Source organism: Lactuca sativa, chromosome 9, assembly GCF_002870075.4.
Source record: "Lactuca sativa cultivar Salinas chromosome 9, Lsat_Salinas_v11, whole genome shotgun sequence".
In the NCBI taxonomy this organism is placed as follows: Eukaryota; Viridiplantae; Streptophyta; class Magnoliopsida; order Asterales; family Asteraceae; genus Lactuca; species Lactuca sativa.
The window spans coordinates 67,443,814-67,457,687 of NC_056631.2; the positions used below are offsets into that span (position 1 = coordinate 67,443,814).

Sequence of the window (13,874 nt, forward strand, 5' to 3'; positions counted from 1 at the left end):
ACGAAGAAGAGTTCTTGGAAGTTGTTACAGAGTTTTACATCTGTGAGCATGACGGCAGAGACTTCGAATATGAGGAAGTTTGGAAGGTTGTTAGAGATAAACATTATTTCAAGTAGACCACTCTAATTTGTGTTAAGAATAACCCATGGACTTGTGTTTTACGTTAATGTTTTGTTCGTATCATGTCGTTGTTTTTCATGTAATTGTTGTGATGTTTTTAATGGTTCATGGAATCCTTGTTACTAATGTATTCTAATATGTTGTGATAACTAATGCAATGGTCATTTATTAACTCAAATTAATCATACGAGTTGCTCACATAATAAACTAAAATAGATTTTAAACAAACGAAATACATACAAAATACATCAGAAATACATGAAAATAACCTAGTACTCAAATAATAAACTAAAATAGATTTTAAACAAACGGGATATATTTCAAAACATTCCAAGGGGCTTCAAACTGGAATTCCAACCCGTTACTTAATGACTTGTATTCCTCCTTAGCAGCTTCCAAGATGACATCCTCAGTAGCATTTAAACGGGTGTCGTCAATTTTGGTATAAAGATCGTTGAATAATAGAACTTCGGTTTTCATTTCATACAATCTTGCTAAGATGTCTAGTTTGTCACGATCGTTTCTTGTAGCCATTCGGTTTTCAGCATTGAAAATATTTGTTAAACGACTCCAAAACATTGGATCGTTCAACTTGCTTGTCTCGTACACATGAATATAAGCATGTGTAAGAACCAAGAACTCTTCATTGCTCCATGATATAGAAGTCATTTGGATTGAAACAAAGAGAGTAGAATCTAAAAAACAATATTTGAACAACTATATTGGTTAATTTAATAAAGTATTGCATGTAACTTAGGGTCAATTTATAGTAGTTTCTACACAAAATCGCAGTCCAAACTTCTAATATGTCTGCAATTCATAGTCAAAATTAACTGACGAATGCAGTGTACTATACTTATAACACAACAGATCACTGTTCGAGTTGACAATTCATCCCCGGTTGAATGACAACACAATACATTGCTGTTTGAGTTGACAAGTCATTGCACCAGGAAAGTAAGGAGTCGTTATAAATAGATTTCAATATCCGTTGTAATTGTATTCTATTACTTCCCTCCTTGCAATTATGGACTCACCACGTATATGGAGGAACGCAGAGGAGGTCGCTTTGGTTCAAGCTTGGATTACAACTGTAGAGGTGGATTTTCCACCGGGTCCCCCACAAGTTCGTGCTGGATCATTTTGGTCTCGTGTCTGTCATTTGTTTCACCATTTAATGAACCACACTCAATATCGAAGAAGAAGAGATGTCAAAGCAAAGTTTCTGGATATGAAAATGAAGGTGAAACAATTTTAACGTATTTATAACGAGTTGGATAACGAACATGCAAATACGGATGAAGACATTCTACGGCAGGTGGCTTTGGAACTATACCGCTTTCAATACGATGGTAGCGAGTTTACCCACTTAGATGCATGGAATGTTTTAAAGAATGTCCCTTATTTTTAATATGCATGTTGTTTAAGTTAATTGTTTTTCGTTATTTAAGTTGTTTGCTGTTGTATGTGTCTAGTCGTTACTATTTAATAAACGTCCATTTCTTTTAATGTATGTTGTTTCCTCAATAGCCAATATTTAGAACGCAATAAAATATAAATGGGGTACATAAATAACTAACACATAATACGACATAAAAAATAAACTGGGTACATGGATAACTAATACGTAACACATCACTAAAATAAAAACGGGGTACATAAAAAACTAATACATAATACTACATAAAACATAAAGGTGCTACATGAATAACTACTGCATTGAGGGAGGTAACAGGACCACCGTTTCATTTGGTATTTCCCAATGCTCATGTGATGGTATAGCATTCACCAACTCAGATCCATATGCAAGTCGATACACATAATTAGTGAACTTGTAATCAACCATTCTCTGAATGGACTCAGATGTACGGGTTCTTAGACATGCTATAGCGTGGCCACATGGTATACCGCTTTTTTGCCATTTACCACAACTACATACCCTTCGTTCAAGTTGTACGTTGCTGGTGGCAAAAGTGTCATCGACTTCAAATGTATCCCCATACAAACGTCTTGCATTACAATTATAAGACTTGTTGAGACTTTTTTGAACCTTACTCTCAACGTAAGGGGTCAACCCACCAGACAAACTCCCTGTAAAATTTGATATTTTAATGAAAATAGTAGCACAATAAAAAAAACAAAATATAACAATCTCCCTTACCAGCCAGTTCGGCCCGTTCAGCATACTTTGATTGTATCGACGTGGTGGTTAACTCAATTATCGTTGTTATAGGAAACTCACGTGAGGATATAATTTGCAAAATTTCAGGGACGTCAATCGATTTAACATTGTAACGTATTTTTGGGAAAAATGCTCTTGTCCATTTTGAAATCGGTATATCGTCAAGCCAGTAAATTGGACTCATAAGCAAGGTGCAGAAAGGTGGTTGCCTACATGTACTTTGCAACCTTTCCAAACACAAGTAAAAATCATCAACGCTATATGCATTGCATGACTTCCAAAACAACGATTCGACTTCCGTATTGTTATGTCCGACAGACTCACGTATCTTTCGAGCTATATCTTTAGGACAATATCCATGATAGGAATCCGGGTAGGCACTCTCAACACCAAACTCTATGTTATCACACAGGTTGCTTATGAAACCAACCTCTATGTCCTCACCTAAACAATCCCTTAACCTCATCATGAACCATCTCCATGATTCTTCACACTGTAAGGTTCCCAAACCAAGTGCTAAGAGTAGTGGTTCATGATTTCCATCTAAAGCCACTGCGAAGTACATTGTTGTCAGAAAGCTCCCAAGAAGGGGTAAATAACCCACATATATCAGCGGTATCATGCACCTAAGGAAGGTACGAATCTACATAAAAACGAACACATATTAGTGATAAGTAACAACTAATCGACATACATTACCATGAAATATTGTATAACTCAATAAAAGAAGTATGTTATACCACGCAACCTAAAGCCACAAAACAAAATTGAAAGTGGTTGGTATCGGTTTTTGTTAATGGCTGTGAAGGTATTAGGATTTGTTCTTTGAAGGTTATGCAAGAAAATTGGTAGTTGAGAAAAGGTTCTTTTGCTGTAACTACTCATTTTCAATACCGATAATTGTGCTCTACAATGATCACACAAATGCAATTATAAATAGAAAATATTGTATCTCTACTGATCAAAATTCATAGTTTAACCTTTTAAATTCATAGTTGAACATTTTGAATTCATAGTCAAACCAGTTCATTTCATAGTCAAATTTCACTGACCGACATGACAATACTACGGAATGTACTTGTCTGCATTTCATAGTTGAACTTTTTGAATTCATAGTCAAATCAGTTCATTTCATAGTCAAATTTCACTGACCGACATGACAATACTACAGAATGTACTTGTCTGCATTTCATAGTTGAACTTTTTTAATTCATAGTCAAACTAGTTCATTTCATAGTCAAATTTCACTGACCGACATGACAATACTACAGAATGTACTGCATTTCATAGTTGAACTTTTTGAATTCATAGTCAAACCAGTTCATTTCATAGTCAAAAAGAATTGTCCGTAATATGATTTATTCTATAAATGAGTGTCACTCATTATGAAAAAATTTAACTGAGAAAGTAACTCTGATTTAAAAGAATAAGAAGGCTAATGGCATACTGCAATTGCGGAGGAGAACGTATCGTTAGGATTTCGGGTACAGCTAAAAACCCAGGAAGATTGTTTTACGCTTGCCCGTATTTGGTATCATGTTCTTACCGTCATTCAAATTTAAACCCTCGTGTTTACATCACACAAATTTATTTTCTTACTGTGAATATTAAATTTAACAGGGACCAAAATGTGGGTTTATCAGTTGGGTTGATGAAGAGAAGGACCAATCTTCTATGGTAATAGCTAAAGTAGCTAACTCTAATAAACTCTTTCAATCAGAAAATAAGAAGTTAAAGATAGCGTTGGTTTGTAGTTGGGTGTTGTTCTTGGCAGTTCTTGTTTACAAGTTGTAAGCTTTTCAATATTGTTTTTATGGTTTTGAAGTTGTTAGGTCAATAAATTGTTGTATTTGTAACGTTAAAACAAATGTTGTAGTCGTTCTTATGTTGTATGTATTGATAAGTAATTAGTAGGTCATTAAATTGTTGTAATTGTCGTAACGTTATATTTTTTGTCATCCGTTGAGTAAACTCTAAAAATAAACTAATAATGAAATCCAACATTAATTTGTATATACATTTATATAAGCCAACTACAGAGGAGCAACACTAGACCCCCAAATAATTTTTGCCATCCGGAGACGGAACTCTAAAGCTGCGTTCTTTGGGTCAATAAGAACACGTATTGGTTGACCTGAAACCAATTGCTCCATAAACATACAAAGAAAAACACCGCAATCTCCCAAATGACTACTTTGTTGGGGAACGTTTTCTTCATAAATGAATTGCATATTCAATGGAATCCTTGGGATGTTCCTCCGGGCCCAATACTTAATCTTGTCCAAATAATTTGCCACCCAACGTTCAAATTTGGAAAAGATTCCTTCAGATTGGAATTTTTCATAAGCACCTCTACCAAGACTGTCATAAATATGCACTTCCATTGACGCTAATCGTAGTTCCCCAAATACCCAATGATTAGGGGATGAATGAATCGGCAATAAGACCTGTATAAGGATCAGAAAATAAAATTATGTTTATTTACATCACAATACAAAAACATAACAAAAAAACGATATTATTTTCAATATAAACTATTAAGTTTACCGTATCAACATCCCACCAAGCAACCATGAAGTTGGGGTACGTAGCAATACCAGCCATAAACGCCCTCCAGTCTTGTCCTTCTTCCAAAGCATGAGAAACAAAAAAAATTTGGAGGCATTATTGTATGTCGGTCGCTCTCAAACCGTCTCTCCATCAAAAGTCGGTACCAAATGGTTATATGCTGCACACATGATATTTTTGTTATTGAATAAAAAACAATTAACTTTTAAAATAATTAATTAACAATTTATTTACCGCTGACTCCAACCATCCGTCGTGTGTATGCCTAAACAATGAGCTCCAAAAATCTCTATCTAACACGAAATTAAACAAACGATGCTGCACATCGTATGAATGCAATACATAATTTTGGATGACATCCTCACCGCCTGCTACGTAAGGTTGCAGGCGCAACATGGAGAAGTCATGAGCAACACCAAAAACTGGAGGAGGAACGGGGCTTGTTGATTTCATATCAACCTTCTTTTTTGTTCTTCTTTTTTGCTTCGGTGTCGTGTGCAACTAAAAACAATATTCAAATGTTTAAATCTATATCTTTCAGATAATTCACATAAACATAAAATCACCAGTTTATAAATAAAACGAATACCTCGGTGTAAGGAGGGCACAAATATTGTGATGGTTTTCGACTCCTCGGTTTATCAGGTGTAACTTCTTTGTCATCATCATCATCATGAAAATAATCTACATTTCCCGTTATTATTAGTTCGTCTTCGTCCGGCACATCATCATCAAATTTGTTCCCCGCATTGTCATTCCTCTCCTCCTACTCCTACATTAAAAATAATACTTTATACTTAATAACGAAATACACATAATTTAATAAGCAATAATATCTAAAAAAACAAAATATTTATATTAATGTAACTATAATAACCTCTTTAACTTCACTATAATTGTTTACATCAAACACATCATCATCAAATTTGTTCCCCGCATACTCATTCCTCTCCTCCAACACCTACATTAAAAATATAACTTTTTACTTAATAACGAAAGACACTTTATTAAAAAGTAATTATTAAAATCGTAAAGGTAACATCTATAGCAACCTTGTCGTCTTGAGTATCACCAAAAACATTTTGAGTTGTATTGTTTTTATTCATCACTTCATCTTGCACAACCTATATTTTCAAATATAAAATATGAACACAGGTATTCATATATGTTAATAAAATTTAATAAATAATATAGCGTGTAACTAACCTGTTCATCATAATTTCTTTGTGACACTGTCGTATCATCAAAAAAAATGTCGTTCCAAAATTGGTCATTATTCACTTTTTCAACAAAAACCTCTGTAGGTTGTCGGTTCATAAACACATGCTGCTTCGGTGCATGTAGTCGTTTCAACACCTCGTCTAGCTTGTGTTTCCCACTGCCCCGACCTCTACCATGAGAGCGACCACTGGACGACATACTAGACGAAGATTCGTCTTGTCTCCTAAAATGGTCCCGTACTGGGGATGGAACTGCTTTCCCTTCACCATATACATACTCTTGAAATGACATATAATAAAAAGATGTCATCTCACCATCACCCGGTAACATGTTTTGTCTTGGTGGTAGCCCCTCCTAAAAAATTAAACATATTAAAAATGCATATAAAAGTATAATAATCAACTTTATTAATAATAAACGAAATATTTTTAAACCTGCATCTTTGACCAAATCTTGTTCACGTCAACCCATTTCGATTTTTTGTTCCACTCCATCTTTTCATCCGAGGCAAGTCTTTATTTTTTCTCGATGCAAATCCACATGCACGAACAGCCGGAATCATCTCATATATCCATATCTACAATTTTTTACAATTACAGTAATAAAAGTTAAAATTAAAATAAAAAACATAACAATAAAACAATTTAAATATAAGAAATTTTTTATACCCTTATTGGAGCCGTAAATTCTGACACGGAATACTTTAAAGTTTGACCACGCTCAGGAAGTGATAAATAATTATGTATCTTATTCCATGTATCCTCAAGGTCAACATAAGTAAAATCCCAGAGATAGCTATCCCAAGCAAAGCTAACAAAACAAAAAAACAAAATTGATTATTATATAAATTATAACTTTAATAAAATAGAACTTTTAACGTAAAGAAAATATACCTATTCCAGAGATCCAAATTCTCAGCCAAATAAAACCAATCTTGTGGCACCCGATCGTTAACTTCTATGCCCAAAAAACCTTCACACAAAATGTATATCAAACATACTCTAACTGCATCAAAGTCGTCAAGTGCTAGGAATGTTTGATTTAAAATTAAACTTTTCAGGTCGTCGATTTTCACCGAACTATTAGTATGGTCCGGAAATAGCCTTTCACGCAGTAAACGTCTTTTTTTACTGCTTATTAATTTTTCCGACCCTTTTCTCCCAATGTTTTTTGGATACTCCCCAAAATTGAAGCCGGTAATCAAACAAAACTCTTCCGGCCCATAAACCATTTTGGTATTGCCTACTCGAAAATATAAACGTTTTATTCCATCTAGAGATAAAACAGGGTCCGGCCGGATCTGATGAAGGAACATTTTATGAAACAATAAAGCGTCCCCTTGTAAACGAGGGACATCAATAAAATAGCCAAAGACGATATCTCTGAAAATAACACGTCAGGCATCATCTAAAATTTCAAATACTTCCCATATGTTACCGCCAGAGCCTTTTAGGTTCGCAAAGGCTTTCGTATTCATTAAACTAAAATGATGCTGCAAAAAAAAAAACACAAAAACAAATTAGATAACTAAAAAATATATATTTTTTTAAATATATGATTACGAACTGCAAATACAATTTCTTAATTACTAATATATATATTTCCGATAAAAAACAATAACATACACATATATAAACAATTTTCCAAGTTATACAACAAATATATTTATGATAGAAAACAATATCATACATAATTATATAAATATTTTATTAAACATATTTTCAACTTAAACGATAAATATATCAACGACAAATTTTCAACTTAAACAAATTTTCAACTTAAACGACAAATATATAAACAATTTTTATCTTTCTAATTAAAACTAACATTTTATAACCATATAAACAAAAAAATTTAAAAATAAAACGACAACCAAACTAGCAATTTTGCAAGTTATACGACAACTTTATACAAATTTTCAACTTACACGACAAATACAAACAATTTCTAACAATATATATACGACAAATTTTCAACTTATACAAATGTTATACTTATACGACAAACACAAACAATTTCTAACAATATATATACGACAAATTTTCAACTAATACAAATGTTATACTTATACGACAAATATATATACAAACGACTATTTTGCATTTTATATAAACAATTATACGATAAGAATATACAAAATTTCAGGTTATACAACAACTAAAAAAACAACAAAAATAACACAACAAATAATACAACAAATGATAAAATAAAGAGATTGTTGACATTAAAAGAGTTAAAATCTAACCATATTTGCGGGATTGTTGAAATAATCTTCCATTTTCTTCAAAAACTAGCCAAAATTCCGAGAGAAGCCCAAAGTTAGAGAGAATTTTTGTGTAGAGAATGGTGAAAAATGAAAAAAAAAAAAAAAAAAAAACGTTTTTATAGTCAAAACGAGGGCATTTCGCAGATGAGGAAGTAATTTCGCAGATGGGGCTTCTCATCTGCGAAAGTACAAGTACCTAAAGCACAACTATGCTTTAGGTACTTGTACTTTCGCAGATGAGAAGCCCATTTCGCAGATGGGACCTTCTCATCTGCGAAATGGGTGGCCATTTTTGTAATTTTGATTTTTTTTTTGCTATTTTTGTAATGCAATTAGTATAAATGGCTATTTTTATCATTTTCTCTATCTTTATTCTATCAGGATTATATTATTAGAAACCAAACATGGCATATAATAATTATTCCTATAAAATTGTTACATACAATACAAAACTAAGTGTTATGTATTAAGTATTAACTATATTTTGACTTTTCATTATTGAGAAAAAAACGACGTCTTAAAATGCTATTAATGATCAATTTCTTCAAAGTCATTTATATTTATTTGTGTTTTAATTATATTTTGAATATATATTTTTTAATATATGACGTCTTAAAATGGTATTAATGATCAATTTGTTCAAAAAGTCGTTTAGTATATTGCAGTGGATTCAACTCTGGTAAACTTGTTTCTCATCCAATGCGCATCCAACAAATGAAGTTTTGTTTATCGGATTTTATGCGGAAAAATCATATTATTTTATAAAATTTATATAATTTGTTAGGGTAAATTACACCATCCGTCCCTCGTGCATATGCACAAAAGCATGTTTAGTCCCTATTTTGGAAAATTAACTCGGACTGTCCTTATGTTTGTTTTTTCTTGCACGTTTAGTCCCTCTGGACATAAAAAGACTAATTTGCCCTTGATAATTTCTTTTTTAGTTTTCTTTTGTTTATTTATCTTATTTTAATTTAAAAAAAAAGAAAAAAAAATATATCTCCATCAAACACACCACCCCTCCTGCCTCCCGTTTCCCCATGTCCCTTCTACCCATTAGTCTTCATCTTTCTTATCTTTTTCTTTGGATCTGTTGGATCTAGATCACCGGAGCCACCATTGATGGAGCAAAAAGGAAGCACCAGGATGTTGGTTCAATACACAAATAGCAACCAGACGTTGTTGTCCTTATGGCCCTAGTACACCGATTCTGTCGTTGGGTTTATAGGAGGAGATGGTGACTTGAAAGTTGGGGAAGGAGGGAGGGGGGGGGGGGGGGAGGGAGGATATGGGTGGATTCATTAGAGGAGTAGATGGTGGCGTCTTGGAGCTGCTGAATCTACATGGTGGGTCGTTTCTATTTTTGGTAGGCGGAAGAGTTGATGGTGGCATTTTTGGAGCTGTTGAATCTAGGTCGTCGGATCTACCATCGTCGGAGCAAAATGGAAGAACAAAAGTGCTATTTTCTGCCTCAATCTCTGTTCGAAACCCTTGCTCCACCTCTATTTCTTTAAAATCAGGCAAACCCTCTTTTTCACCCCCTCTTTCTTTGCATCGATATAACAACCACCATCGTGAGTGATACAAGCACCGTCACTGACGTCTTTTCATGCTAACGAATCCCCCGAAGAACATAGTTATGCTTCCTTCGTGGCGCCTCCAGTCCAGTGGTGCTCTTGGTGACACCGGGAGATCTTAGAAATGAGATGATGAAGGTGAAGGTTTGAAACCCTAGGTGGCGTCGATGGTGGAGGGCTAGCCTACTCATTGTCGGTGTATTGTTCTTGGGTCGAGACATGAGTTACTTCTGGTGTTTCCGCTGGTGATGGCGGTATCAGATTGCGGTGGTGGTGGTTGCATCAGATTCCGGTGGTTGTGGTTATAGTAGATTCGACGACTCTAATGTGTGTCAGAAATTTAGAGGAAAGAGGGTGGGGTGGGGTGGGGTTTTTTTATTTATTTTGTATTTTACAAATAATTGTAAGAAAAATAAAATAAATGAAAAAATAATTAAAAAATGGTAGAATAGTCATTTCATGTCTCACAAGGGATAAAACATGCAAATTTAAACTAATGAGGGATGACATGTGCAATATTTAACCAAACGAGGGACGGTTCGAGTTAAAATTTAAAAATATGGACTAAATGTGCTTTTGGACAGATGCATAAGGGACGAATGGTGTAATTTACCCAATTTGTTATTTCCTGTTAAAACATAAAAAAATTATTTTTTCATTAATTTGGGCAAAATGTTAAATAATCCAAACTGTTCTATTTAAAAAAAACTTTTAAGAGTATATTAAAGTTTATTTCTAACAACTGTTGACATGTATTTCATTTATTTATTTTAATTAAAAATCAAAATAATTATTTTATTTATATCTTATAATCAAGGAAACTTGGTTTGAAGAATCAAGACTTAAAATGACAAAAAAAAAAAAAATCATGAATACATAGAGCAAGCACAACTCAAAACAAACTATATACTGGTTTTCCTTCAACACTGGGACGAAAGCTATATTACATGTTTGCACCATTGATGAAGCAATAAGGCAAAATAAATATGTAGCTGTTTGCGATTAAAATCCAACAATGTTTATCGATGTTCACAAATCATTTCCAAAATCAACCTATCTTTTGTGCCTATGTGTTGATAATTCTCCTAAACCCTAACTACATTGCATAGTAGCGACAGTGAAGCTCTCGAATATGCAACCTTTGAAGAAAGGTTGTATTTGAGTTGTTCAACTTTTATTTTAGAAGCAACATTTTTTCTCCAAAAGCTGTTCTACATTTTTACTTATTATAAAGTCCAAAAATAACATCTAGTAATCAGGCATTAGATGATCATTGTGAGTTATTATTATTTGGGAAACCTCCTAAAATATTATGAGTTTTAGTATTAGGTTAGGATTATTGTCATACTATTTTCTAGTCCCGTTTGTCATTCTCTCATTTGTCTATAAATGCTCCGGCCAGATAAATAAAAACTAGTGGCTGATAGAATTAAGAAATGTACACATAAATGGGAGGTTTTAGAAAGTAACTATTGTTTCAATATAACGAAAAGCTCCCCCATGCCAGATTGGTATGGTTTGATCAAACATCTGCTTGAAACTCTTTTCATGAAAATTGTACCTTACGATCTTCCCAAGAATTTGGATCACCATGAAGAAGGTTTCATCTTCTTCTCCACCCCTCACCACATCTAAGACTTGAATAGCGTAATGATCAGGGAACCACCGAATTGCATTCATGCGATGCACATCAAGCTTCACCATATATTTAACGAACCACCCGGAATGATGATTCAACATCTCGTACACCTTCAGTTGGAAACTGCGCTGAACCCTCTTCACCAAATGCAGACAGCCTCTTGACTCCCCAAAGTAAACGGCCTTTTCTCCTTCATGATAGCGTCCAGTAAAATCTTGTGTGTCGATAGTAAAGTATGATGGCATCGTTTGCAATTCTTCTGTGTCGAGCTTAAAGTAGGAAGGATTACCATTGGAGTGAGCCCAGTGAATCGCTTGATGCCAATAAACCCCGGAGCTGAAGGACGTATAAGAATTCGCGGAGAAAGATTGATCTGAAATCCTCCATTTCTCTGTCTCAGATGAGTAGATTTGAATCTGAAAAAGCTTCTCATCACGTCTAATATACCGAATGCAAACAAGTTTGTAGTGAGGACAATCTGTTGGATGAAATGCGAGAGCCATAAAACAGATAGTTCGACGAACATGTCCACCTCCAGGAACTGATGGAATCAGAGCGAATTGCTTAGTGGTTGGATTGAATACGTAGTATCTACAATCACGCTTGATCTTCTTGCTACAACAAAGAAGCAATCCATTACAGGATTGGATGATTTTAATACCACGAGGATCAGGATAGAAGTCGAGATTAAGAAAAGGAGGGTTTCTGTTCTCATCATCAAAAGGAACGTAGAAATCTTTAACAAACAAGCCACGAGAGATACAACCATTTTTATAAATGAGGGTGAAACACCGGTCAGTTAAAAGGGAACGCCAGTGTTTGGATACAGATTGGAATCGACGAACAGAGGCAAGAGGCAGCCGGAGAAAGATTTCGATTAGAAGATCATCGTTGATCTGCAGTTTCTTCACTTTGGATCTGGTGATAACCATTTTGGAGTGGGTTGATACTTGATAGCCTTGAAGAAGATATGTATTTAAGGTGTGTTTTCATGGTGAAAGGTTGCAAAGGAAGCTGATATATAGTAAACAGAAAATCAGATTTCAACGGAAGCTTTCCCAAGATTTTCTATATGACTTGAATTTGTCAAAAAATACAACCCCACTCAAAATATAATGTAGAAAATAGTGGAACATTAATCATCAATTTTTTTTCCTAATCACATCCTTCAAAAAAAATATGTAGTGTGAGGGCTTTGTAACAACTGGAATCTCTTAAAGTTTTGCAATCATAGATAAGACATGACCTTACTAACAATCCTTATATGGTATCACTATTTTTATTGTCATTCTTCATTTTTTACCATTAGGGGACTAATTTCTTTCTCGATGAAAACTAATTAATCCTATTATTCCCTTACAATTATTGATATATGAATCCATAATGAATTCACATTCATGGCAGATTTTGTGATGGACTTGAATTTACAACATTACAAAGATGTAATTATATGAAAAAAGTGTGAATCTGGCAAGGAGCATGCTAGTTCTGCATTACTTCGTGAGGGAGGAGGGAGTCATTCCCTCCCAACCTATTGAATCCAATGTCACATCATTTTTTTTTTTCTTCATCTTTGTTAACCCACAACACACGGAAACCCTATCTTTTTGAACCTACTCAACCCATTCAATTAAAAAAAATACAAAACAATCAAAGGTAAAATCTTAATTAGCAATAGAGTTATCGGCGGTACCACTCTCGCTTCAACGGGTTGGTTAATTGGTTTCACTAACCCACTTCACCATCTTTCTCTACTTTATTTCTCTCATTTTCTCTTCTACCATGTGTTTTAAAACTTGTAACTTAGTTGTTTTGTATTTTTTTAATTGAGTGAGTTGAATGGGTTGAGAAAGACAAGATTTCCGTGTGTTATGGGTTGGAAAAGATGAAGAAAAAAAAGACAAAAGTTAATGTGACAGTGGATTCAGTGGGTTGGAAGGGAACGACTCCCTCCTCCCTGAGGGAACCTTTCTAGGAGATGAGTGATGATTACAAATGATCCTTTGATTCTAGGAATATATTTCTCGAAGGTGTACTACTCTTATTATATTGTTGTTATTAAGCAAATATAACTCCACAAACTCTTGTTTTTGAACTTGTAGATGTAAGTTGTCGTTTTAGAGTTATAGCTAGTATAGGTGATGAAGGGGTTGGAATATGGACAAGTGCTTGTACCGGGTAGTAGCTATAATTTTTGTTGAAGGGGTTGGACTATGGACAAGTGCTTGTAACGGATAGTAGCTATAATTTTTTGTTGAATGTGTAGTGGATATTTTTTATATTAATACTCCCTCCGTCCCG

General features: G+C 34.1%; 1 protein-coding gene across 1 annotated transcript; it reads right to left on the reverse strand.

The window, feature by feature from the left end:
- Nucleotides 1-11,392: 11,392 nt before the first annotated feature.
- LOC111901785 (F-box protein At5g07610) lies at nucleotides 11,393-12,505 on the reverse strand. The gene has a single exon (XM_023897656.1). The coding sequence runs from the start codon at nucleotides 12,503-12,505 to the stop codon at nucleotides 11,393-11,395; it is 1,113 nt and encodes a 370-aa protein (XP_023753424.1).
- Nucleotides 12,506-13,874: the final 1,369 nt, after the last annotated feature.

Excerpts from the sequence above, each read along its gene's own strand:
- LOC111901785 (XM_023897656.1), bottom strand. The coding sequence starts at position 12,505 with ATGGTTATCACCAGATCCAAAGTGAAGAAACTGCAGATCAACGATGAT.